General features: G+C 33.1%; 3 protein-coding genes and 1 long non-coding RNA gene across 5 annotated transcripts; 1 reads left to right on the top strand and 3 right to left on the bottom strand.

Annotated features, from left to right (window-relative positions):
• Positions 1–698: 698 nt before the first annotated feature.
• Positions 699–8,463, bottom strand: LOC131011922 (flavonol synthase/flavanone 3-hydroxylase-like). The gene is made up of 3 exons (XM_057939823.1): positions 7,852–8,463; positions 5,923–6,250; positions 699–1,090 (listed from the first exon to the last, which is right to left on the bottom strand). Exons 1-3 carry the CDS (start codon positions 8,280–8,282, stop codon positions 878–880), a joined length of 972 nt encoding a protein of 323 aa, XP_057795806.1. The 5' UTR covers positions 8,283–8,463; the 3' UTR covers positions 699–877.
• A 787-nt stretch (positions 8,464–9,250) lies between these two features.
• LOC131011921 (early nodulin-like protein 17) lies at positions 9,251–10,326 on the bottom strand. The gene has a single exon (XM_057939822.1). The coding sequence runs from the start codon at positions 9,910–9,912 to the stop codon at positions 9,406–9,408; it is 507 nt and encodes a 168-aa protein (XP_057795805.1). The 5' UTR covers positions 9,913–10,326; the 3' UTR covers positions 9,251–9,405.
• A 3,493-nt stretch (positions 10,327–13,819) lies between these two features.
• Positions 13,820–15,246, top strand: LOC131011920 (uncharacterized). Its single transcript, XR_009097137.1, has 2 exons — positions 13,820–14,057; positions 15,003–15,246. It is a non-coding gene; the product is annotated as an uncharacterized LOC131011920 (long non-coding RNA).
• A 3,245-nt stretch (positions 15,247–18,491) lies between these two features.
• On the bottom strand, positions 18,492–20,762 carry LOC131011919 (uncharacterized). 2 transcript variants are annotated; one of them, XM_057939820.1, is made up of 4 exons: positions 20,558–20,762; positions 19,076–19,179; positions 18,853–19,000; positions 18,492–18,758 (listed from the first exon to the last, which is right to left on the bottom strand). In XM_057939820.1, exons 1-4 carry the CDS (start codon positions 20,574–20,576, stop codon positions 18,721–18,723), a joined length of 309 nt encoding a protein of 102 aa, XP_057795803.1. In that variant the 5' UTR covers positions 20,577–20,762; the 3' UTR covers positions 18,492–18,720. The 2 variants fall into 2 exon arrangements, with proteins under 2 accessions (XP_057795803.1, XP_057795802.1); XM_057939819.1 differs by having other exon boundaries at positions 18,492–19,000; positions 20,558–20,703.
• Between the last annotated feature and the right edge of the window lie 5,055 nt (positions 20,763–25,817).

Raw genomic sequence — 25,817 nt, 5'->3', positions numbered from 1 at the left:
CAAAAGAAAAAGAGGTGGTCTTGTACACCCGAGTGTACCGTACAATCGGGTTATATCTTTATTTAAATTTTGATCCGCATCCTGATTTGAATTCATATTCTGACTCAACCTAGTATTATTTTGGATATGAATCAATCCGATTGCACGGTACAACAAGGTGTACCCAAGATTTTGTGAAAGAAAGAGAAAAAGAGGGTAGCCGGGTTTTTGATAGGCTGGTATTAATAAGGACGTGGGTATAAAAACCATTAAAAAATGGTAGGCATCAAGATGGAGCATTAATTTATGAATTAAAAAAACTTTAATATATGTAGATATATTAATACTTATATTCCAAAAAAATATTATTGGACGTTATCCACGTGGGGGTACCTATAAAAAGATGCGATACAACTATAATAAAAAAAGAATATTACTCTCTCCGTGCCACTATATCTGAGACTCTTTCTATTTAAGGCGTCCCACTGTAAGTGAGACTCTTTCATTTTTTGGTAAAAATTTTACCCTTTAAACACATTTTCACTTTTTCACCTACAAACAAACTACAATTTTCTTAATTTCTGTGTCCAAAAAAAAGATATTACGTACAGTGGGACGGGAGGAGTATTCAAATCAATAATGACACAAAGAACTAATGCCCTTAAATCAATATATACTATACTAACATTCAACCAAAAAAAAACTCAATACTACTATAATTAACAACAGCCAAATCCGCGGATATATAATCCTTCTCTTGATGTTCTTTAATTTGTGTATTATCAATTAATACAATACCAATAAAGTTACAAAGACGAATCTAATTAATTAATCTCAAAATTAACGCCTCCATATACAGGGACAGTGGTTATTGAAAAAGGAAATCTAAAATATAAATTCACTGAGGAATGTTGTTGAGCTTGCAATAAGCATAATCACTAAACTTCTTGGTCTTATATTTGGGCTGATTTTGTTGATTAAGAAGTTTAGGATGAGGGCCGACTTCAAGATGTGGAGGTGGCTCCATGAAAACCGGCCATGAAATTCTTGTTATCTCCTTGTTTACCACTGATCTGTGAAGCACTGCTTTGTATTTCCCATTGCTCAATATCTATGAATCCCAATAATAAAATAACATAAAATGAAAGCATGCAAAAAGATGATTGTAATTAATGCACGCTGAAATAAATTAGGTACTATATAATTTTGTACAAGATGGCCCTTGATTAATTGTGTCATAAAACATTGATAGCTGCAATGCTGAGCTGATAATGTGTTACATTAATTATTTCATTGTACTGTACCTGAAATATATTGCCATATTCGTAGTCTAGTGGTAGGTGGAGTTTGTGGATGTTTGGGTAGTTTCAAAAAATTTAAAAAAATGTTAAAAAAATACGAAAAAACTACAATATGGAGAAAACAACAAAACTAACTAAATCCTTTAAAACTTGAATCAAAATTTATAAATAAATTGATTTTTAAAAAAACTTAACCTTATTTTTGTCCGGACAAATTTTGTCCAAATAGCACTAATAATGCTATTTGGACAAAATTTGTCCGGCCAAAATATGATGAAATACTTTATAAAATAAATTTATTTATAAATTTTGGTACAAAATTAAATAAAATTTAGCTAGTTTTATTGTTTTCTTTATATTGTAATTTTTTTATAATTTTTTTGTAATTTTTTAATAATCTTTTTAATTATTATTATTTTTAAAGTACACAAATTACAAATAAAATAACAAAAAATAAAAAAAATGTTAAAAAATTACGAAAAAACTACAATATGGAGAAAACAACAAAACTAACTAAATCCTTTAAAACTTGAATCAAAATTTATAAATAAATTGATTTTTTAAAAAAATTAACCTTATTTTTGTCCGGACAAATTTTGTCCAAATAGCACTACTCAAATCATAAACATATGCATATTACGTACGTACATTGTAGATATTTATTGCACATGTATTATATAGACTTTATTTATGAGTAATGCTAAATAGCCACATTGTAGCCACCCAAAAATCATTTAAAAAAAAGGATTAATTTATTTAACTTATTTTTTAAAATAGAAATAAGATTTAATTATTTTATTGTATTCTCTACTTTGTAGTTATTTTTTATAATTTTTTTATTTTTATTAAAAAATAAATTAAAAATAAAAGATGCAAAAGTTTTTATAAAAAATAACTAAAATGTAGAAAATACAATAAAATAACTAAATCTTATTTTTTTAAAAAAAATAAATTAAATAAATTAAAATTTTCACTATTAAACTAGATTGTGGGTGGCCACAATATGGCTGCATAGATTTATTATTTATTTATTTAAATGTCTATGCCAGTATATCGAAGTTAAAGTTAAATATTATTGTTTTAATTATTTGGAAATAATGAGCAAACTGAAATTATTATTATTATTATTATTATTATTATTATTATTATTATTATTATTATTATTATTATTATTATTATTATTATTATTGTTGTTGTTGTTGTTGTTGTTGTTGTTGTTGTTGTATGGCTCCATAAATCTCTCATATTCTGTTTCTTGGTGACACTTCCTAGTACCTAAGCTAAGCACACCATTAACTAGTTTAGAATTTTTTATTTTTTATTTTCTTTCAAGAAATCATTAACAAATTAATTTAATTTAGTTAAGTAATGAATTGATCGACTATCGAGCTGTTTAACAAATCACTGAAGCTGTGGATGGACAATAATGCAGAGGTGTAAAAGCACAACTTTAATATTCTTTGAATTTGAATGCTTTTAATCAATGAAGGTGCATGTCGGCGACAGCCCCTCTATAATTAATTTTATTTGCTTGTTTTACTATGCATATTTGGTTAAGAAATGTGCACGTAGTATATGTATATGTGGATATATTTTGTTCGGAGAAAGGATTAGAAGAAATATATGGATTAAATGCGAATTAATATCTTTCTTTAGAAATGAGATATATATAAATAAACATCTAAAATATACGAATTAATTTTCATGATTTATTTTGTGTTCAATGAGGGATCTTTGTTGTTGACGACCTAAGCTTGATTTAGCTTCATCTCATTCTTTCTTGAAATTGAAAACCAAACTTCCCTTATAAGTCTTTTCTTCTTGGAAAGGAAAAAGGCGTTAGCAGCATTCTTGAATTTATACTGCCAAGTAGTACTCTACTCGCTCCTTCACACTCGTTAGATCTCTTCTTATCCTTTCTTATTAGGGCACGATTACTTTTGAGTATTAGTCCCAATAAATTAAAATAATAAGACTAACTTTTTTTTTCAGCAGAAGACTAATTTCTTATTCGCCAATTATTGGGTGCGGCCGGATCGCCCTGCGCCCAAACCCGTCCCTCTGACCCGCGCTCTTGACTCGCGCCCTAAATTATTACATTTGTTCATAATAATTGTTACTTTTAGTAAGCGTAAAATATACATTTGTTCGCACAAATGTATACTTATGTTAATATAAGTAGTTAACATCAATATTGTGAAGAAATGTATATTTCAAAAATATTACCATTCTTTATAATAATAATTAGTACTTTTTATTATAACAATAATTACAATAAATATAATATTTTTGAAATATTACCTTTCTCCATATCAATTATTACTTTTATTATAATAATTATTACTTTTAATAAACATAAGTAACTATATTATTATTTGATCAAATAATTATTATCGTAAGGAAAAGTAATTATTGATACGTATAATGATTTATATTAAATGAAGGTAAATATTTATATTAACATAAGTATACTTTTGTGCGATCAAATGTATATCTGATACTTATTAAAAGTAAATACTCCTATTAGGGTTTAGTGTCCAAGTTTTAGGGTTTAGTTTACAGTGTTTAAGATTTAGAAAATATACTAATACTTTATATTGAATGAAGGTAAATACTTATATTTACATAAGTATACATTTGTGCGAACAACTGTATATCTTATGCTTATTAAAAGTAACAATTACTATGAACAAATGTAATAATTTGGGGGCGCGTGTCAAAAGAGAGCGGGTCAGGGGCACGGGTTAGGTGACGAGTTTGGGCGCGGGGCGACCCGGCCGCATAATGACTCTTTCTTATTTACTTAGAAGGATGTAGAATTTTAGGATATCTCAAGACTTTTAATTATTGATATCATTTAAGCTAATTTTACTTTGTTCATAACTCATTCATAGGGGTGGGAAGATAGGGTTCGGGTATAGGGTACCCGAATATCCGACCCGAAAAAATCGGGTATCGGGTACCCTATACCCGAAAAATTAGGGACCGGGTTCGAGATCGGGTATTTAGGGTGGGGGAAAATCGGGTATCGGGTATACCCGAAATACCCGATTTTTATTAAATATATATTAAATTATTTAATTAAATTTTAATTCCTTAATTTCAATTTTCAAATCAAATGAGTGAACTACTGAACTGTAACCCTACCTACAAAATTTTCAATTTTCAATTTTGATTTGATGTTATATATTATTTATTAATACAGATTTTCGATTTTTTTTAAAAAAAATCGGGTATTTTCGGGTATTAGGGATTAAGGAAAACCGGGTACCCTAATACCCGAAATACCCGATTTTACACAGTTTGACCTGAAACATGTAATTTTGACCGGGTAATTAGGGTACCCGAATACCCGACTCGGGTACCCGACTCGGGTATTAGGGTACCCGATTTTTTTTCGGGTTCGGGATCGGGTATCGATTTCCCGTCTTAATCGGGACTGGGTACCCGATTTTTTCGGGTAGGGTACCCGATTCCCAGCCCTACTCATTCACAAGAATGAGATTAAAGAAATTCTAATTTTAAGGATAAAATTACTCAATCATATAAAATAAAACGACTGTTAATTAGGTATAACCCGATTACTCAATTAGGAAATAGAAACAAAACTCTTTTGAGTCATTCGCTATTTCTTGATTCTTTTACTCTCCTTAGACTATGTTTATCACCAACCACCCAATCATCTAATCATCTTTAATATTTAATTAATTTACCTGTCTTCTACATCATTAATATTCAATTCAATCCAATCACCTCTCTTTTTGTGGTTTATCAATGATCACTCTAATCATCCAACCATAATATTATGTATAATTATTTTATTATTATTTTTAATTATAATAATTTAGAAGTATAAATTAAAATATTGCAAATAATTTAAAAATTAATAGAAGTTATGTGTAGAGGAAAAAAAAGGAGAAAATTTAAAGAGTGTGTTAAAATATAACAAGAGTGGTCTCTATTTTTTTTTAATATTTTATAAATGATAATTTTATATATAAATTTAAATAAAATTTCGAAAGCCAATAGAGTGGAAAGAAGTGTCTCTCTCTCAAACATGGAATATAGAGGAGAGAGAGAGAGAGAGAGAGAGAGACCACCTAGTCTCATTTCTCTTGTGATCGACCGCCCTCTTTTTATTTGCTTTAATGTTGAGGCGTTCAATTAACCATATATGGCAAAATGTTGTTGCCGTTAAAGATGGTCTTATGCGTCATCTACTCTTCTTCTCAAAAGAAGCTATATATTTATAAGTTCAAATAGATCACATCGTTCTATTAATTATTGATCCATTATCTTTTCAGTGCGTCTTCCCATGTAAGCTGTTCACGATATATTGTTTTTTGAAATTGACTATTCGAATTGATTATAGTTTATATTTACTTGTAATTAATTTTGACAATATTGTGTCAATTTGTATAGAGCTAAAAAAAAATCCAATATTTAGTTTTATATCTAGTATATACTCCGTTAATGTGAATTGAAAAAATCTAATAGTCATGGTCCCATGAAATTATTAAAAAATTCGGACCATATGTACTTGATATTACTTTTCGACTTTTTAATACTACTATGCATAAAGGTTTGGTGGTTAATTCTTAAGAATAAAAGGATATAATTAATTAATGAAGATATAACGTACCTCAATTTGGTCTCCAATGTGGATGATCAAGGCATTAGGAATGTATGAAACATTGTACCAATGTTGATCTCGGAAAACTTGGAGTCCTTGAACTTGATTTGGCACCAAAATTGTTAAGGCGGAAAGATCGGTGTGCGCCGGCACCCCAAGAACCAAGTCCGGCCGGGGGCACGGTGGGTAATAGTTGATCTTGAGGTTGTAGACGAGCTCCTCACCTCCCACCGCCGTCTTCAACTCCTCCACCCCTAGCCCCAACCCTAACGATAGGCACCCCAGCAGCTTCTCCACCACTTCTTGCAGATTTTTTCCGTACTCTTCAGTAACCTCCCTACCATTTCAATAATCGTAAAAAAAAAATGCGAATACCATTGATTTAACCTAATTAATTAAACTAGTGAAACTTTCATTATTCTTTCCATGTCTGACATTATAAGAAAGAGATATTTTTGGTAAAATACTCAAACTTTCAGTAAAAGTCAAAAGCTCTAAAATCAGCTTCTATTTAGGGTATTTCATATCTGTGGGAAAAATCAGAAAAAATCGAAAGGTGGTGTATTTTTTTTTTCAAATTTTAAAGGTTATGGGAAAAATCAAAATTTGCTGAAAGTTCGTGTATTTTACGGCAAATATTCCAAATATTCCTATAAGAAATATATTCATCGTGTGGATACCATTAATTTAACCTAATTAATTAAACAGTAGTATCTTTACTGGGGCTTTTGTTTCAACTGGAATCGTTACTAGGCGGAATTATTAATGTATTCCCTCTATATAGGTTGTTATTTGGGAGTGTAGAAAATAAATGACGATAAATGGAAAAAGATGCAGAACCGAGGCGAGATTAAATCTCTCTGCGTAAGACAAAATTACTTACGCTCTGTGCTCGCAGATCTACAGTAATTGCCCCCAAGATACAACGGTTTAGGGATGATAGATGAGTCCTTAGGACTAGGAGATCGCTATCCGTTCGAACGGCTTGATACTCGGGACTGAGTATGTAAACTAAACTAATATGACTAGTTGATTATCTGAATTCGTTATTGTGTTTAATCTCATTCTGGAGGGCCCTATTTATAGTGTTCCAAGGGTTTTCTCGAACGGACGTGACTCTTCAGTCCGAAGAGGTGCACCCTTCTGTTTCGAAGAGATGTGTCTCTTCAGTACGAAGGGGTTCACTGTTTGGGCAAACATGTGGTCCAAACCAGCGTGTCTCTTTAGTCCTGAATCGCCGCCACGTGCACGGTTTGGGCAAACAGGTGGTCCGAACAGTGGCATCTTTGGACATTAATTACTCATTCAATTCTTTATAGATTTGAAAAAGTAAATATACCAAATTAATCAACTCAATATGTAGATTCCAAAAATACTTTTTAATTCTATTAATTACAAAATAATTATGACATTAAATAAGCTATTTATTCAATATGTAGATTCCAAAAATATTTTTTAATTCTATTAATTACAAAATAATTATGACATTAAATAAGCTATTTATTTCAACATAGGTTTGGTGCAAATCTATTAATATTTTTACTTCGTGACAAATTTTCTTTTCTTTTCCTTGTCTATTCATTTCGTAGGGAATTAAATAGTGGCCACGCCCAACAATTATTTAATTTTAGCTCCCGTAAGTGGACAACTCTACAAGGTCAAGATTGATTTTTATTTTATTTATTTATTCACATGCCACTACCGATGACAACATCAAAATACCATTAAAAGATTCACCGCGGAGGGGAGGTGGCGGCACGGGGGCGCTAGTTTTTTCAAAAAAAAATTTATCATCATGGATATTATTTCCTTTTATTAAATAATATTGACCTATTAACTCATCATCTAATATTCACAGCATATTCATTCATACATATTTCAAAAATTCATGGCATTAATTTAAAATTCCAAGAAGAAAATTTCACAGAAAAGAAATACCTATAATCAGGCGGAGTTTTGGGCCAGAAGCGATAATCAACGGCGTTAGGAGGCCATATTTTGTTGAACAAGTGATCAACCCAACCATTTCTAAGCCTACTTCCATAGCCATCAAGGCTCTTGCTCTCTGGATCCCTCGCATATGCCGTTTTCTCCTCATTCGGTAGCTCGAAAAACAGCCGCCCAACCCTCTGTAAATTGTCTATAACTTCGCCGGAGATGCTGTGGTTCACAATCTGGAATAACCCCCATTTGCTGCTCGCCTCGCAAACCGCCTTCACCACCGTTTCCCACTCGCCGCCGAAATCAACCACCGGCACCTCCGCATCCGCCCCCTCGAACGTGGTGAAGCGGGGCTGCTCCGCCTCCGGCCGGATGAACTCCGCCGGCAATTCGCATAGGCCCGCAACATTACTTTGCACTTTTTCCATTTTAATTTCTTCTATTGCAATCGTATGTATTGACTTAATTTTTGTTTGTGTTTTGGGGATGGAAGAAAAAAGTCAAAGTGATCTTACATGGTGGTGGTATAGTAAAACAGAAAAACAGAAATAACAACTTTGCGTCATGTCCATCGCATGTTACTTATAGGATTGGTGGAAGGAATTATAATAGTATTTTTATTTTTATTTTGATAAATTTTCATCTCCATGCGATCTATATATATATAGACATATATAGGGAGAGGTTCAAATAAGAACCACTAATAAAATAAGAACGGAGAACCATTTTAAGCCATTCGATCATCAAGATCTACGGTAGATGCATCATCTTGGTGGATGGATGCAGGTGCTGGGTTCGAATCCTGAAGAGAGCAAAAAAATTATTTTTTTCGGATGCATTAAATTTAATAGCGGATGCATTAATTTGTACAGCAGATGCAGTAATTTTATTGGTTCTTATGTTCTCACGATAATTGTTGTTCTCACTATAACCGCACCCTATAGGAGGAAGTTCAATAGAAAATAAATATTTGCAAAAGAAAAAACAATCTCAGCCACTGATCATGATTAATCGAACGGTCAATAATTAAGATTAAATTTCGCATTCAGATTTTTGATGAACGTATCGGTAATTGTGTTGAATGTATCCAGATTTCGAACCCCAAACGTTCAATAAATTATTGGTATGTTCAACCGCATTACTGACATGTTTCTCCTTTTCTTGTAGAACCCAATCCTATATATATATATAGGGTGGTGCTATTCAATGGACTTCCCTTAGTCTATAATATAAGACTAATTTATAACCGTAGATTGTACATGATCTACGGCTGGATTTTAATTAAAATATAGTGTATCGTGCATTTAATAAATTAAATCGTGCATACTGATATGTGACGTGAGGGTAAAATAGCCCATATAAATTTGACTTCCTAAGTCTTCTATATGGTAGTTCCTCATTCAATCTTGATCTGAATTCATCTGTAAACTCAGTTCAAATTTGATGGATAAATAAAAGAAAGAAAAAGAAGAAAGAAGTAACAAAAACAATGCCACAAGCTCAATAATTCTTCACAATTTGGGCTAAACAACTCTCATCAATGAAAGCAAGCTACAAGAGCAGCAGAAGAGCATCCCAGGCAGCTGCAACGGCGAAAAGGGCCGGGACGAAAACCCGGCTTCTCAAACTAGGCGGAGAGCTGCTCTTTATCGGAGAGGATGATGGCGGAGGAGGAGGTTTCTCGACGTGGATGGCGACCTTCATGCCCCCGAAGCAGAACCCCTTCCCGCTGATGAAGAAGAACGTCTTGGTCACGTTGAGGGGGACGACGTCCCTCCCGGCACCCGTAGTCCAGTTGTGGAGCGGATGCTCGGAGTTGCAGCTCTCGAAATTCGTCTTGTTCACCTCAAGAACGTTCATCTGGTTCCTATCGTACATGAAAAAGAGCCAATTCCCATTGTAGAACTTCTTGTCCTGAGCCCAAATTGTGTAGTTCACACTTTGGCTCCAGCCCATGTTGCCACCCACTATGTAACGCACCGCCACCACCTCCGGCAACATCACCGCCGCAAACAGGAGCGCCGCCGCTGCCAACAGAACTCCTCTGTTTACTCCCATATTTTTTCTCACTTTCCCGACAGGAAACGAGTGATTCTCGAAGTTCTCTCTCCTTCTATATGGTAGTTCCGATTCTTAAGCATCAATTAAAAGAAAAATTAAGATTTGCAATGATTACATCTCTAAACCCTATGAAACAAGAAGCTCGATTCATATTCTCTAAACCAGAAAAATTTCACGGTGGCTGAAGATAGGAAATATAGAGTTCTTAGTTTCCAAGTAGTACTCGTTGCTGGTTCAGTTCACCTACAACCAAATGGTGCATACTAAATCTAATCCACCGGTAAGAAATTCGATGATTTTGTGAAATTTTCGGTAAATATGAAGAAAGTTTCTGATGTTAAAAATGGAGTTCAAGAATTGTACCTTTTTTTTGTGCTGAATGATTTACCTTGTGGATATGAATATGCAGCGATTGTTGTATGAATTTTAAATATGTATGTTCTTATTATATGCTAAGTAAAAAAAACGTATATGGTGAACAATAATTAAATTTGGGGTACATTTACACTTAAAAAATTATAAGTTAATCAATTTGTTTTTTTTTTTTTTCGATGACATTTAGCAAAGATTCAGAAAATTAGGGTACCGTATTTGTGTGTGGTTGTCTCTCATTTTTTTAAATTTTAGGTTAAGCAATATTTGTTATATGTTTGAGTATGAATGAATTTAATTATCAGTATGAATTATTTATAGTTGTATTATGAATATTAGATAAATTGTTGCGGATCGATGTGTAACTACTGTGTGATGGAATGTGGTTGGTAATTTTCTTTAAGTTGCATTTTAATATTTATATGTGGGATAATAAAATGAATTTTATGAGTATAGTTTATGAATAAAATCATGGTAATCCATCTGCAAAATTAAATGATGTATAAAGTAAATATCATTGTAATGTTAATCATCATCGCTCTCCTCCTCAATGACCTATCCTCAATTGCATGAGTCATGGCGAACAAAAAGTCTCTATGTTGGACTTCATATATAATAATATTCGTACTTACTCGATAATTTTGTTCATATGGTAAGTGCCTAAAAATTCGTAAATATATAATTATAATAGTATGTAATATGGCAATCCATGGTTGGAATCCCATTTTTTGAAGATTTCATTTTTCATTGGAAAACTGAAATTATTCATACGCAATTTTCGATTCAAGTGAACTTATATATTTCGTTCATACCTCAATTGATTAATATTAATTTAAGGAAACGTTCATAGAATAGGTGCAAAAAATCCCATGTCTTGAGGATTTCAGGTTTCATTAAAAAACGTGTAATTGTTCATACGCAATTTTAATTCATCTGAGCTTATATTTTTTGTTCATACGTAAAGTGTTTCATATTCATGCAATTATAAATAAAAATATAGATCATAAAAAACTTTATTAAGTCTGAAAATGTATTCAAGTTCAAAAGCCATTAATAAAAGCCCAAAATCAGTAAAACCCAACTGAAAAACTAAAAAATGTAAGAATAAATTGTGGCTATAATATTAATCATCATCGCTATCCTCCTCTACGACCTTTCCACAATTGCGTGAATCATGGCGAACCATAAATCCACATTTCTTGCATCGTCTCTTCGGTTTCTTGGCCTTAAGAAGCTCTTTCTCATAAGTAGACTTCAAATGCTTCCTACTACCCTTTGTTTTTACAGGATCGAGAGGATGGATCGTTATTTCAGATGGAAGTTTGGATCCACATAAAACATCTGAATCAAACTACAACTTTTCATATCATGAATGAATCAAATTATGGTCACTGCATGAATAAATATTAGTACGTTCGTGAACTTAAAATCCAAACATATTAGTAACGAAATAAGCAAGAAAATACTCGAAAGAATCGTAATTGCCATTATTATTTGAGAAAGAAAAAACAACCATTGATATTAGAGTATGGATTTTCAGAAGTAGATTATTATATATAATTATACAACTGCATTCTTCAATATCAGAATCGCATACATCAAACAATAAAAAAAAAAAAAAAAAACAACAACAACAACAACTATGACATTCGGCCTATACCTGGATTCACCATTAAAAGTGATAGTGTGAAGTGGATGAATTCTCTAAGTTTTGGGGGCTCTGTTAGAAGACATGCGTAACTATGGATGAATGAGAGAAGATATGGAATGTTGTAAAGTATAAACGTGATCCCTCAATTTGTGGGAAGATATTAATTAACAAAAATGTAATTACATTGTTAACCTTCTACCATATTTCGGCTGAATCAATATTAAAATCTTAAAAAAAAAATTGACCGTTTAAATTAATGAGATCAAGGGTTTAGATTGAGTCTTATTTTATAGGCTAAGAGTGGGTCTTATTTTAGCGCAACCCTATATATATATATATATATATATATATATATATATATATATATATATAGAGAGAGAGAGAGAGAGAGAGAGAGAGAGAGAGAGATGCGCGCTCCAATGAGACCCCCTATTTTTCGTGAGATACTGAGGACAATGAATAAGACATATATACTGATGAAGAAGGGCCACAAGGCAGTATATATTGATGAATAACGAAATTTAAAAAATTGGTAATCAATAAGACATATAAACTGATGAACAAGACATTATATACCGATGAACAATGCAGTATATACTGATGAATAACGAAATTTAAAATATTTCGCTCTCTCTAGGATTCGAACCCTGAAAAAAAAAATTCTCCCTCTAGATACAATATCAGCCATAGGATTGATGAAATAAACGCACGAGATCGTGTCATGCTACATACCTTATGTGAACAACACTCACATTTAACCATCGTCAGCGTATTCTTTTTTGATTTAGGCGTTTATTTTTATTCTAATACTTTATAAACTAATATTGAGATCGTTAATTTTATAAATTACATAAAATACAAAGTTCGATTTGTTCATATTCTCTTTAACTTCAAATTTTTACTACATATGCATTAATTATAACAATGTGTTCTCTTTGGTTAAAAAAATAATCATAAGAAAATGACGGATATAATAACGAAAATGTCTCCCTTTATATTCCTTTTGTTCTTTTCCCTCGAATTCTCCCCTTGATCATACTTTTTTTTTTAATTCCTGAAAGAATAATTTTATCTCTCTATTTTTGGTGTGATAATATTATCTTTTGGAAGTGAAAACTCAAGTTGCATCCACATGCTGCATAAAAAACAAAAATTGCAATATAGATACAAAACTCAAGCATCCATAGCATAAAAAGTTCTTCTTACTTACTTTTAAACAATATTATATTGGTTAGTACTCATGTGACATACTTATAACAAAACACTTCGTTCAATCATTCTAATCCAATGCACAATACACGAGGAATCACATGTAGTAGACAAGCATCTCAATAATATTAAGGTCACAAAAAAAAGAATCAAATTTGTTTAAAATAATGATTGGAGTGGGATTCTCTAGCATCTCAATAATATTAAGGTCACAAAAAAAAGAATCAAATTTGTTTAAAATAATGATTGGAGTGGGATTCTTGTGCATACGTAAGACCCTGTTTGGTAGGCCTGATAAGGCTAGATAGCAAATTTATCTGGCCTTATTAGGCCGTTTGGTATCCTACATTACTAAACTAAAAGGCCCATGATATAACCTCAACCCGTGAAAAAAGAATTATTCACCATTAGTAACTGTATCTTGCTTTGAGCCCTAGATTGCTTTTCTCCTCCGAACAGTACCCTTACAGCCTGTTTGCTGAGTTTGCAAGATTACACTAGATTATTTTTTTATGGAAGGCCCATTATTATTAATGTTTGATTATTAATCTGAAAATATGTTTGCTAGCTAGTTGATTAAGATGATTACCACCAAAAATAGGTTTGATATCCCCTGCAGCAATATAAAAATAAACACATAATTACTTTCATACCCTCTATTAAATTCAGAAAACCCACTCCCTACCCTTCTAAATTTCTAATAAAACCCTGCTTGAAGTCCACAAAATCAGATTTTGAAAAACCACCATCTTTGGGAGCCATTTTTTTGCACTAAAAACTGGAAACATTTGGCGACTTTGAAAGAGAAACGTCTATGCCATCTGCGTCGTCCGTTGTCGATCACCGGCAGCTACCGATCGGAGTTTGTGATTCACCGTGGTTGCTTTCCAAATGGCTTCGAATATCCAAGGTAAAATACTTGGCGATTGCTTCAAAATTTCGTCTATCTGAACTTGCTCATACACTTTCGATTTTGTTGTGAGATTATGTAGAAAAAGAATAGCATTCGTTCGTTCTTGCTGGTATAACAATAGTTGTTGTTTTTCTTGTTGCAATTTCACAAATGCGATGCAAAAATGACGTAAAAAACAAAAGAAGATTACATGATTCGGACATTCAAAATTGAAAATTGGAAGAATATTATGCTGTTGTTAAACTGTTCGATAATATGCCTAAGAGAAATGACTAAATTACGCAGTCATTTCTTAAGCTCAATAAGTCCAATATGGGTTTACAATTTTAATTCAAAAAACCCACTGCCCTGCGTGCTTTCTTGTTTCTATTTGAGATAGTTTATTGAATTAAAAAAGACAATAATTTGCTATGATAAATTGAATTGCTTTTGGTTGTAGCATATCATTGCCCATTTTGTATTACTAAATTGGGGATATGGGCAGAGGTTCTCAAACACACAGACGCACTAGTCACATATACATTTTGGCAAATATATGCATGTGTATATATATATATATATAAACTATACTGAAATGTGGTCCATGAAAGTATATAGATTGTGTTGATGATGAGAGTGAAAGTGGTGGTGGACCATTGAAGATAAAAAAAAAAAAACCTTAGAGATTAAGAAACGGTAGTAAAATATAGAGTGATTGAAGGTGTCAGAAATTTAGGCTCGATTTTTATTTCAGGCCCTGGTTTTATAGAACTGATTTGTGTAATACTAACTTTACTTCTATGTTACTTGATTGTATTTTTGTGTTTCCACATAGAGTATTTCAGTTGTTTGAATTTTTTGCTGAACTTTACAGAGAAATAGAAATGGGGGCTAACATGTATATCGTGTATGATTGTATTTTTATGCATATGTTTGATTTAGTTGTATGTTGTATTTGGTAAGGACTTGAGTCAGGGAACAGCGATGCTAGTCGTTGCCGGGCAAATAAAACCCAACAGACTCGCCGATCATGGTCTACGAGGGAGGAGCTTGTGTTGTTGTCTACTTTAAAAGAATTAGTAGCACAAGGATGGAAGTCGGACAATTGGCAGCAGGATAATCGGCAATTCGATGAATAAATATGAAATAAACCACAATAAAGAATTGGAAACTACATAACGGCAATGAAGCGAGCACATTTTATGCATTCTCAATAACCAAGATCATACAATCTCAAATTTTACAAAATAAAAATTCAGTTGATGAAAGAATTGAGGATCAATTTCACCTCTAATGCAAAACCATAACCTATATTTACAAGAAGGTCTCAAGCTCTGGCTAGTTAATCATATTAGTATTTTCATTCTACTCAATGCAACAAAAATGATAAATACATACACTACAGAAAAGGCACAACACAACACAGAAGATTACATCATTGTCATATACAAGACGAGATAAACTTTAGATATATCTTATCTGCCTTCATCAATCAAAATAGTCCATACAAATGACTTACCCCTATAAAAAAAAAATCAGATTATTCAATATACCAGTGAATAAAATTATCTCATCATAAGATACGAACTCTAACCTCGAAGCTGTGAAGCAGGCTACCGCCCTCAGGGATCCGAAGACAGTCGAAGATCTGTTGTGCCAAAAAGGGAGGTGTAGAATCCCTGTTCATTACCACCGTGAAAGTATATAAATGAGTATGAGATAAAGCTCAAACATAAAGGATTACAAATTGAAGAAAAATGATTCTTAACTCAAAACCAACCACTGCAATACAAAATTCAAGAAATTAGCCAAATATTCACTTATTCTCGTCACAATATTACCTATTATTTATGTAGTAAAATTCAAGTAATGAAATCAGATTTTTTTTATTTTTCAAGTTGTTACAGAGAACACATAAATCAAGCAAATATACCCTATTAAATAAAGATCAGCAAGACCATTCAATGTCGCAAGTTCGAGATAAATTCATCAATAAAAAACCTCTCTTCAAATTCAGCATTAAATCCTCTTCCGCCTCACCAAAACACATTCAAACAGCATCAAGCATTTCATGTAAAAGTGAAATCTATTTTGTATTTAATTATCATTGTTGCCTACACCTTAATCTAGTGCAGGTTCTATGTGATCTGTGTCTATTGATAGTGACAACATATGATAGTAGTTTTGTCCATGTAAGTGAAGAATCTGAAGCTTAGACTGCGAGATTTGGCTAATCTATGTTCACTATCAGCTTAAGATTGTGATAGATGAACTAAGCTTATAGAATTTGGAATTAAGCAATATTTCTCCTGAATTGCTTCACGGAAAAGATTTCGGCACAACAATTATCTAATTGCCTATTAAAATGGAACAACCATGTGAGGAGTGAGCACTACAGGGATTCAGATCATGCTTTAGCTTTTAGCCTTTACTTCTACAATTGGCCTCAAAGTAGATATTAAAACGGAACAAATGAAGCTAAGTATGATACACAAGGAGAATAACACCTCAAACCAGTAAAACAAAGCCCATTTCACAAGCCAAATCCGACGCCAAACTTGATAAAAATATATAGGGACGACGCCAAATCTAACTCGAGATAAATAAACAGGGATGAAGCAAAATCAACGCCAGATCGAACTCCTAAACTGACACTAATGCAATTAAAAACTGAATTGGGAGTAGCAGCTAATAGAGGATCATACATTTTCTCATCAGAATTTTCCAAGAAACACAAATTTTCTTGACAAGAAGGCATAAAGGTCCCAGGTTTCCCCCGATTTTCGGCACCATCTACACTACCACTGAAGAATTCAAAATTGAAGAATTCCATAAGTGAAATATGACTCATTTGCGAAATGGAAGAATTCGAGAACAGGGATTGTAGAATCCCAGAGGAAACACTTGCAAAATTTATTAAAACAAATGGATTTTACATTGAATTACAGAACAACAATAAGAGAGGAAACACTTTCGAAATTAAATCCCACGCCAAAAATACACAGGGACGACGCCAAATCAACTAAATCACAAATTGATACAATCTCGAACGAAAACATATGAGGAATCGGCGCAAAACAGAAACTAAAACCATGCAAAAATGAGTTCGACGCAACAAACCTTCTTATCTTGAGGGCGTATGGAGGGACTCGATTTGTGAAGCAACGACTGTCGAAGATAATTGAAGTTCAGAAAAATCAATTCTTGAAGACGACGAGAGGTATGGATTCGCAGCCCAGCAATCTGTACGAGACCGCGTCGCAAGCCTTTTTCGTTTCTGTTTTCTGGCGAAGTCTGGAGCAGATTTTTCTTCCCCTTTTTCGTTTCTGAAATTGGGAATTTTGGGGGCAATATTGGAAATACACTCCTTAGTCTGATGTATTTGGGTTCTATCCGACGCTCAGCGTAAGTTAATTAAACAAGAGTAGTCTTAAAAATAACTACGGGCCAGCAGGCTCTCTCGGGCCGTCTAATTAAATGTCTAACGCTAGCAAACATTGAAATAGAGCAAGACTAATTAACAGTCTAACCTTACAGACCCTAGCAAACTGGGCCTTAAACAATTTTGTCCTACCATCTTAACCTTCCTTGCAGCCACCATTCTCCTTCGGACGACACTAGACACTTCATCGTGTTCAGAATTTGGATTTTTTTTTTGTTCAAGAGAGAAATAACAAGAGAGATTATTGCCTAAAACAGGGTTGCAATAGGATTTGGGTTTTTCCTTTTTTCAAAAAAAATATTACCTTCTCTGATTTTGAACTCAATCTCACTCTCTGATTTTAGTTTTTGTTGAGCTGTTGGAGATTTACTTGATTGTTTCTAAGATGATAATAAATTAACCAAATTTTTAAATAAGAGAGCGGCGCTGGAGGGAGGAAGGTCGCGCAATGCTGATAGGTGGGGACCGTTGGAGACCGACGAAGTCAACGGAAGATGTGAAGACTGGAGGGGGGAGGCGGCATTGAGCCGTCACGTTCTTGGGGGTAGGGGGCGACGAAGATTTTTAGGGGTGGGGAAGAAACGTGATTTTTTGCTGGGGAAAGGCGGTGCAAAACCCATTTTTCAGGTTGAGACGGGGGTGGAGGGGAGTGGGTTGGGGCAGAAGACGATGGAAGATGGAATTCTCTTTTTATCTTTTAATTTAAATTTCTCAATTTCTTTTATTTAGTATAAGGATAAAATAGTACTTTTATTATTTAATCTAGATTTTAATTAAAACTATCAAACAACTATCTAAATTTTAATCTAAACAACCAAACACAGATAATTTACCAAGTCTCACCCAATCCATATTATTTTATCTAGGTTTACACCTGTCACTCTTGATTTCAACTTTAACACCGAATGAGGCCTAAAGTGATATTAACACAAAGTAATATATTAGATGTATCAGTTGCTCAATCAGTCAAAAACTATTTGATATGGAGTAATTCGTAGTAACATAGTTGATTGAAAACAAACAAGACACTCGGAAGATACTTTAATACACATAACAGATTAACAGGTACATGTCAATTGAGTAACTATTAGTCTTCATATACTGGAAAGCATCCAGGTTGAGATATAAAATCTCTTTTAACACAGCCAATTCAAAAAAGAAAAACCTATCTTACAATATGCAATTTTTCTGATCATGGAAGTGCACCCGGTCAACGTTTGTGGAGAATAAGCTGCTTCCTTAACCTCCACAACAGGAGCCACAAGCAGGAGCTGCACCTGAAGCAACATTTATATTTTAAGTCGATAACGAAAAGAACAGTAAAAGAGAACAGAACGGGAAAGATTAGTACATGATGAGGGAAAAACTTACTGTGATCGATTCCTCTAACGTTATCTAATCCACGGGGTGGCCCACGTGGACCACCACCGTATGGGCCACTTCCTGGACCTCCTGGACCACCACCATCCCATTTCTTGCTGGCACCGGAACCTTTCCGATAGGCTTCAGACTTCTCCATCTGCACAAGATAGGGAAGAATGAGGACATGATCTGCATTGAAACTTCCATAGTTTAGCCAGAAGAATAGGATTACCGAAAACATCGTGGCAAAAAAGGCCCGAATCAAATTGATTATGGCCCAGAAGAAGTCTGTGATTGTTTTCAGTCGCCATATTGATCTCTTATCTTTGATAACACCTGAAGAGCAGGACAGTCACTGACAAGCAAATACATACATAGGATAGAATGAATGGACGTCATGTCCATCTACCTAACAATATCGATGCACGCATGCATCAAGTCTCGTATCATTGCAAAAGGCTTTTTTATAAAGTCATCAGGTGAAGATACGCATAATAGTGCAAGAAACTAAGGGTCTTCTGGAAACTGGAAAACACGCGTATGAACTCACAAATAAAATTTGTGTTTGTTTAAGAACCTTGAGAACAATTCTTTCGATTTTACATATCACTATCCGAAGATGGATTGACATCCAAAAAATCTGTCTTTCACATTTCTAAAACAAAAAATTGATTCTTACTCACATAATATTGCTTCATACAATTATATTACAGATATGATTTGACATATTGAATCAAAGTTCTTGCCACAATTATCAAACAAGTACTACTTTTAACAATCAAATCATTTCTCCCAATTCTACAAAATCGCTAACCACATACTCTTAGAGGGATTTTTTGATGACCCCAAACAAATTGGCTTCAAGCGTAGAGATACATTTACTGTTCCATTGCAGAAATTACTCAATAGGGCACGGGTCTTGCAAATTACACCCAACGGAAAATTCTAAGGTGGCTCAGGGAGAAAATGACTTGCCTAAGAGCTATCAAATATGCTTAAATAACAATAGAAGTTCTGTTCTTCTATGTGATTATCCCCACCTCAAAGAATACAGGGACAAAAAATCGGTTTATCACTCAGATATCCTACATTTGTATACAATAATAGCATTATCCATTTAACTCTATTAAAACAAATACTACTCCCCGACTCATATTGGAAATCCATGACAACTTGACTGTCTGTTTTATGAGTTGCACACAAAAAGAAACTTCAAAATATGAAACAAAACTTGTTATTCAAATCTAAAATTTCGCAATGTAAAATTATTTAACAATGAATAAAAAGAAAGGCCTTTCGTCATCTCTGAAGCGTAATAACCAGACTTTCAATGTCGGATAGATTATCGGATGAATTAAGTTCTCGACCTACACCCAAATAAAAATGCCGTAATGGAAGCTTATCCCTAATTTCAACCTGTCAAGCAGCAACAGCAGGGATGTCTCGAATTATTGAGCGATCCATCAATTAAGACAGTAGTACATCGTCACAACGGAGATTTCTTATCACAAATTTATATAAGATCAACATAAACTACCACTGCAATCAATAATCAGTCATTCTGAACAAAGATTCGTGTATTATTTGCAAAAAATAGGATCGGAAATACGAAAATTGGAAATAAACATCAAATCAACTGAAGGATCGGAAGGGAAAATAACATAGATGAATTAATACCCAAACGAGTTATCAAAAGAAGTGGGGAAAAATGTACCTCTCTCAACGTATGCCATGGTGGGAACAAACGACTCTTCTCCGGAGTCTTCCTTGGTTTGTTCACAGGCTTGAAACAAATCGATATATAGAAGGGGTAGTAATCAGATGTGACCGATATCATGAGAACACCGCCAGAAGGCCGTTTATTATTTCGACACGTAAGTCAACGATTGTTGAGTAGCTAGACCCAATCAGCGTTTGCCAAATCAAATTGTCTTTTCCTTTTTTCTTTTAAATAGAATTTTCGTTCGACGAACTTTCAGTAAGATAAAACCATATGGAGTACTAGTATATTATCAAAAAAATAAAAAAAACATATACTAGTACTACTCCCTCCATCCGCGAATCTTGAGTCAATTTTTTTTTACACGAAAATTAAGAAAATACTCCTTCCGTTCTACTAAAAATGACCTCTATTCCATTTTGGGCCGTCCCACTATAAGTGGTCTATTTCCACAAATGACAGAATTTAACCCTTTAAAAAGTATGGACCCTATCACTTTTAACACATTTACACCTTGTCTTTAATTTTCGTGACGAAAAGTTTTGAGCCACTTATAATGAATCGGAGGGAGTAGTATTTAGTGTGTTAAGTGTGGTAGGTGAAAAAGTGAAAAAGTGAATAAAGGAGAATTTTTTTGCCAAAAAAGGAAATGACTCAAGATTCGTGGGACGGCCGAAAGAAGAAAGTGATTCAAGATTCGTTGGACGAATGGAGTAGTTTTCTACAAATAAATGAGAAATTTACTTTGTAGGATTAGCCTTCATAAATAAAAATAATAAAATTAATTTTTATTTATTTTGATGGATTAAAACTTTGAAATATTTCAAGGACTTTAATTATTTTCATCATTCAAGTTAGTTTTGCTTAATTCTTATAAGATTAAAAGAATTGATTGATTCTTATCATATTAAAAGAGTGGGATTAGAAAAGGGTGCGTTTACTTTGATGGATAAATTTATCATTGAAAAAGAATGAATAACAAATATTTATGCCTTTAAAGAGAAGTTCACCATAAAATTTTCTTTCAAATGAAAATAAGGAAAGAAAAATGGTGAAATTTTCTTTTTTGTCAAATGTTGGAAAAGAAAGAAAAATATTTAAAGCATAAAATTTTGTTATCCTTCTTTTTCCAATGATAAATTTATTCATCAAAGTAAATGCACCCGAATAAACGTCTCTTTAGCTTTGAATGCTAGATTGTTACTTTCATTTATTTCTTCTTTGAGGGAGAATTTAAAGTACTCACATTCATAATATGTCTTATAAAACTACCCACCCATATAATATGTCTTATAAAACTACCCAAAACACAATTGATGTTGATAGGTTTGCATGATTTTTTGTAAAAGTTCTTACACTGTTCTTACACAAGTACAATTGTGTAAGAAAATGTGTAAGATAAATAGTTAAAAATGCACAAAATCTGATAAATGTGCAATTATTGTAAAGCTACGTCACTTTGTAAGCCTAATAAAAACCCTAAGTTTGAAAGAATGAGGGCACATTTGTGTGCTATAAAATATTAATACGAAGGAAAAAAATTCAGATTTATGTATATTATGAACATAAAAAAATTCTAGAGGAAACGAACTAACAAGCCTCCCATAAACCCTAACCGCCTGCAAAAGCTGCCCATGAAAATACCGCGAGGCTTTTGCAGGCGGCTAGGGTTTATGGGAGGCTTGTTGGTCCATTGCCTTCTGTTGGGAACTTAATGGAATATCCTAATCCTTGTTTTGATGATACCAAAATCCATAGACTTTAATTGTAATAGACTAGAATTGTTCGAACTCAAGTGTTAGAGTTCTTTTCTATTTTAGTTGTTGTTCTGAAGACTAAAGAACGGAGGACTGAAGACTGAAGTTGCCAACTGAAGTATCAGTTGAAGAATTAGTCTTGAACTGATTACTTAATGCGTGCCACGTGGAATCAGCGGACTGATACTAAAGTCAAGTATCAGTTAAACATTCTTTCTCAGACTGAACCTCTAATGTTCAAAGGAAGCCACGTACTCCAAAAGTACAGCCGCATTAAATGCAGAGATCTCAGGATCTTCCTATCTCTGCAGAGGTCATTCCTATTTGGTGACTACTTTATCAGAGACATCACATCTCCTACTCTTCAACATAGCCGTTCTCACCAAACAAGGAACCTCGAAGATTGAAGCCTCAGCCCAAGTTCAAATTACTCTCTAACGGAAGAAATCTTGAAGACCTTCTCCGCCAACGGATCTATTCAAGACCTCTCCAATAAATAGCGCTCTAGGATCACTTCAATCTTCACCGTTTCAACAACACAAGCTGAAGCTCTGCCAAAATTGCGTCTCAGCCCAAAGCTCAAATTCCCAAAGCTTGAATTGAAGAAGAGAATACCAACGCCAAAAATCAGTCACTGCTGATTATATATATTCTCTTAGACCTTAGGCAAACCTCTATTTACCCAGAGCCTAGGTCAAAACTAACTTCAAAGAACTTGTTCTTTGAAGTTTAGTTGGCAAGATTTCAAACTTCTCTTCGACCGATAGAATCGAGTGTTTGAGTTGAAAAAGAGTTCTGGAAGGTACTCTGACTCCGTGAGATCCTAGTACCAGTTCGTGCTAGGAGTGAGAAATCCAACAAGGTGTGTTGGTACTGAAGATTGGATCTTCAGTTGATTTAATTTATATATATATATATATATATATATATATATATATATATATATAGGGGCGCGCTCCAGTGAGACCCCCTATTTTTCGTGTAACATGAGTACAATGAATAAGATATATAATACTAATGAACAAAACGCATATCTAATTAACAAGATGTATATACTGATGAAAAATAAAATTTAAAAAATTCGTAATGAATAAGACATATATACTGATGAACAACACAGTATATACTGATGAACAACGCAGTATATACTGATGAATAACAAAATTTAAAATATTCTGCTCCCTCCAGGATTCGAATCCTGCGAAAAAAAATCACCCTCCAGATACAATATCAGCCATAGGATTGACAAAATAAACGCACCAGATCGTGCCCTAGATCTCACTAAAATTAGGGGGTCTAAAATAAATTTTAAATTGGGTTTGAATTGAGACATGCACGTGTATTTAAATTATAAATGAGTCCGATCATTGATTTACATGTTTGTATAATAAGCACAAATTCTATAAAATGAATACTTTAAATTAAAATCTTATTTTACATCTATCAAAATAATGAAAATTTTATTTTAAATTTTTTACAAAATATATCCATACATTTTATCTGTATCGTGAATAAAAATATATTTTTCATATCTAAAAACTTTATTTGTTTTTGTATCGTCCATAAAAATAATAATAATAATAATAATAATAATAATAATAATAATAATAATAATAATAATAATAATAATAATAATAATAATAATAATAACTATAAATAAATTATGAAATTAGTAATGCATAAATAAAGAATTTAGATAAAGAACTAAGTACCTTGTTTGTGTGTTCTTTGGGATTGGTGGTTTTGGAGAGCTCACAGCGACGGCATCTAAGCGGCTGTGTAGCCTTCCTTTGTTCCCTTGGTTTTTTATTTTGGTTGTGCTAACGGCGACGGCGTCTAACCGGCCGTTTAGCTTTTTCTGGTTGACTTTTTGGCGACGGAGTCTCACCGGCCAATTGCCTCTGTTCTATTGTTTTTGTTGGGATGAGAGCCGGGATTGTTTGGGGACGATGGTTAGGCCGGAGTTCCGGAAACTTTCCCTTCCGCTCTCCCCTTTTCTTTTGATTCCGTTCTTAGACGGATACTCTTTTTCCTTTTTACGATTTTTCCCTCTGGGTTTTCCGTAAAAAGGTTTTAATGAGGCTCGGCCCTTAGTTTGCTTCTTGTGCCTTCAAGGGTTTTAGGTTTTTCCTTCCTTTTTAATAAAATCGCATTTTAATATAGAATTTAGATAAAGAACAATAAATGATATGATGTTAAAATATAGTATTTGAAATCTTTAATCCTCTATCAAATTTATAATAATTAATCTCAATCGGATGAAGAATTCATATAAATCACCTCATTTCACATTGATTTTTTTTTATAATAAGATTTCACCAAAATAAGTCCTATACATGTAGAAGCTCTTGCTCTCCAAATTAAAATTTACATTTAATTAGCCGTATGATTGAGATTAATAGAATTCGAATTGCTTTGTCAATTCAATTTGACCAAATTTATTTAATTAAATACATAATTTAATTAATTTAATTTTAAAAAATAAATTGGTGTGATTAAGTAAATTATTTATTCAATTTCATTTAGTTATAAAATAATATATTTGTATACACATTTATTTTTATGAAAATTTATCAATCAAATTACTAAATAAATTAATACAATGTGAATCTCGAATCAAGTTTCTTAAGCTTCACATGAGATAATTTTCAGAACTTAGAGCATCCACAGTGGGGGTGACTTGAAAGTTTACTTGATAGAAGGGGGATCACAATGAGTAAGGAGGCCACAGTGGGGTGACTTGATAGCTTACTTGATCTTTTTAGTTTTGATTTTTGTGTTTTTCATTTAAATTTAATTGCACAAATTTAAATAACATAATTTACTTCAAATTTAAATTGTATTAATTTTAAAATCATAAAAATGGCATTAAAAAATTACATAAATCTAAAAAATTTAAAGACATATCCTAAAATAACTATTCCGGCCGGCTCCGGTTGGAAGTACATTTGAGCAATTAATTGTTTGTCCAACTCGATCTCATTGATGATCTCTTGCGCTACCCTGTCGGATGAAGACGACGAAGTATCATCGAACCATTCGGCCATTTTTTAAAGGAAAAGAATGAAAATGTAGTAGAGAAAGAGGGAAAGATTAAATGTGTGAATGAAATGGAGAAGTGAGGGATATTTATAGTTAGAAAAATAAAAAATAAAATAAAAAAAGAGGGATAGAGAGAGAGAGAGAGAGAGAGAGAGAGAAAACGGCTAGAAAGCCGTTGGGATTCTTGGGAATCAAAAGGAGAAGAACAAAAAAATTGGGAATCTACCATAGCCGTTTGAATTTTCAAAATTCGATTTATTTTTTTTCTAATAGGCGTGTGTGTGACACGCGCCAATTCTTAAAGCTATCAGGGCATACCCAATCTATCGGGTCTCCCTCGAGTAAGGAGGAGTTGCAGTGGGGTACTCGATCTCCCAGTTACTCGAGTAGGTGGGATCGAGTACCCCACTGTGGGTGCTCTTAGCTATGGTCTTTCAAACTTTATATGAGATCAT

This window comes from Salvia miltiorrhiza, chromosome 2 (genome assembly GCF_028751815.1).
Source record: "Salvia miltiorrhiza cultivar Shanhuang (shh) chromosome 2, IMPLAD_Smil_shh, whole genome shotgun sequence".
NCBI classification, from domain to species: domain Eukaryota; kingdom Viridiplantae; phylum Streptophyta; class Magnoliopsida; order Lamiales; family Lamiaceae; genus Salvia; species Salvia miltiorrhiza.
Note: the sequence above shows the minus strand (reverse complement) of the source record. Positions and strands in the feature narration are given on the sequence as shown.

Bases quoted from the DNA above. Each gene is read 5' to 3' on its own strand.
- LOC131011921 (XM_057939822.1), bottom strand. From the start codon at position 9,912: ATGGGAGTAAACAGAGGAGTTCTGTTGGCAGCGGCGGCGCTCCTGTTT.
- LOC131011919 (XM_057939819.1), bottom strand. The intron at 19,001-19,075 runs GTAATCCTATTC...TATCTTGTGCAG, and splicing joins TTTTTGCCACGATGTTTTCG to ATGGAGAAGTCTGAAGCCTA.
- LOC131011922 (XM_057939823.1), bottom strand. From the start codon at position 8,282: ATGGAAAAAGTGCAAAGTAATGTTGCGGGCCTATGCGAATTGCCGGCG. The intron at 6,251-7,851 runs GTATTTCTTTTC...TTGAAATGGTAG, and splicing joins AAAACTCCGCCTGATTATAG to GGAGGTTACTGAAGAGTACG. The intron at 1,091-5,922 runs GTACGTTATATC...TGGGATTCATAG, and splicing joins ACATTGGAGACCAAATTGAG to ATATTGAGCAATGGGAAATA.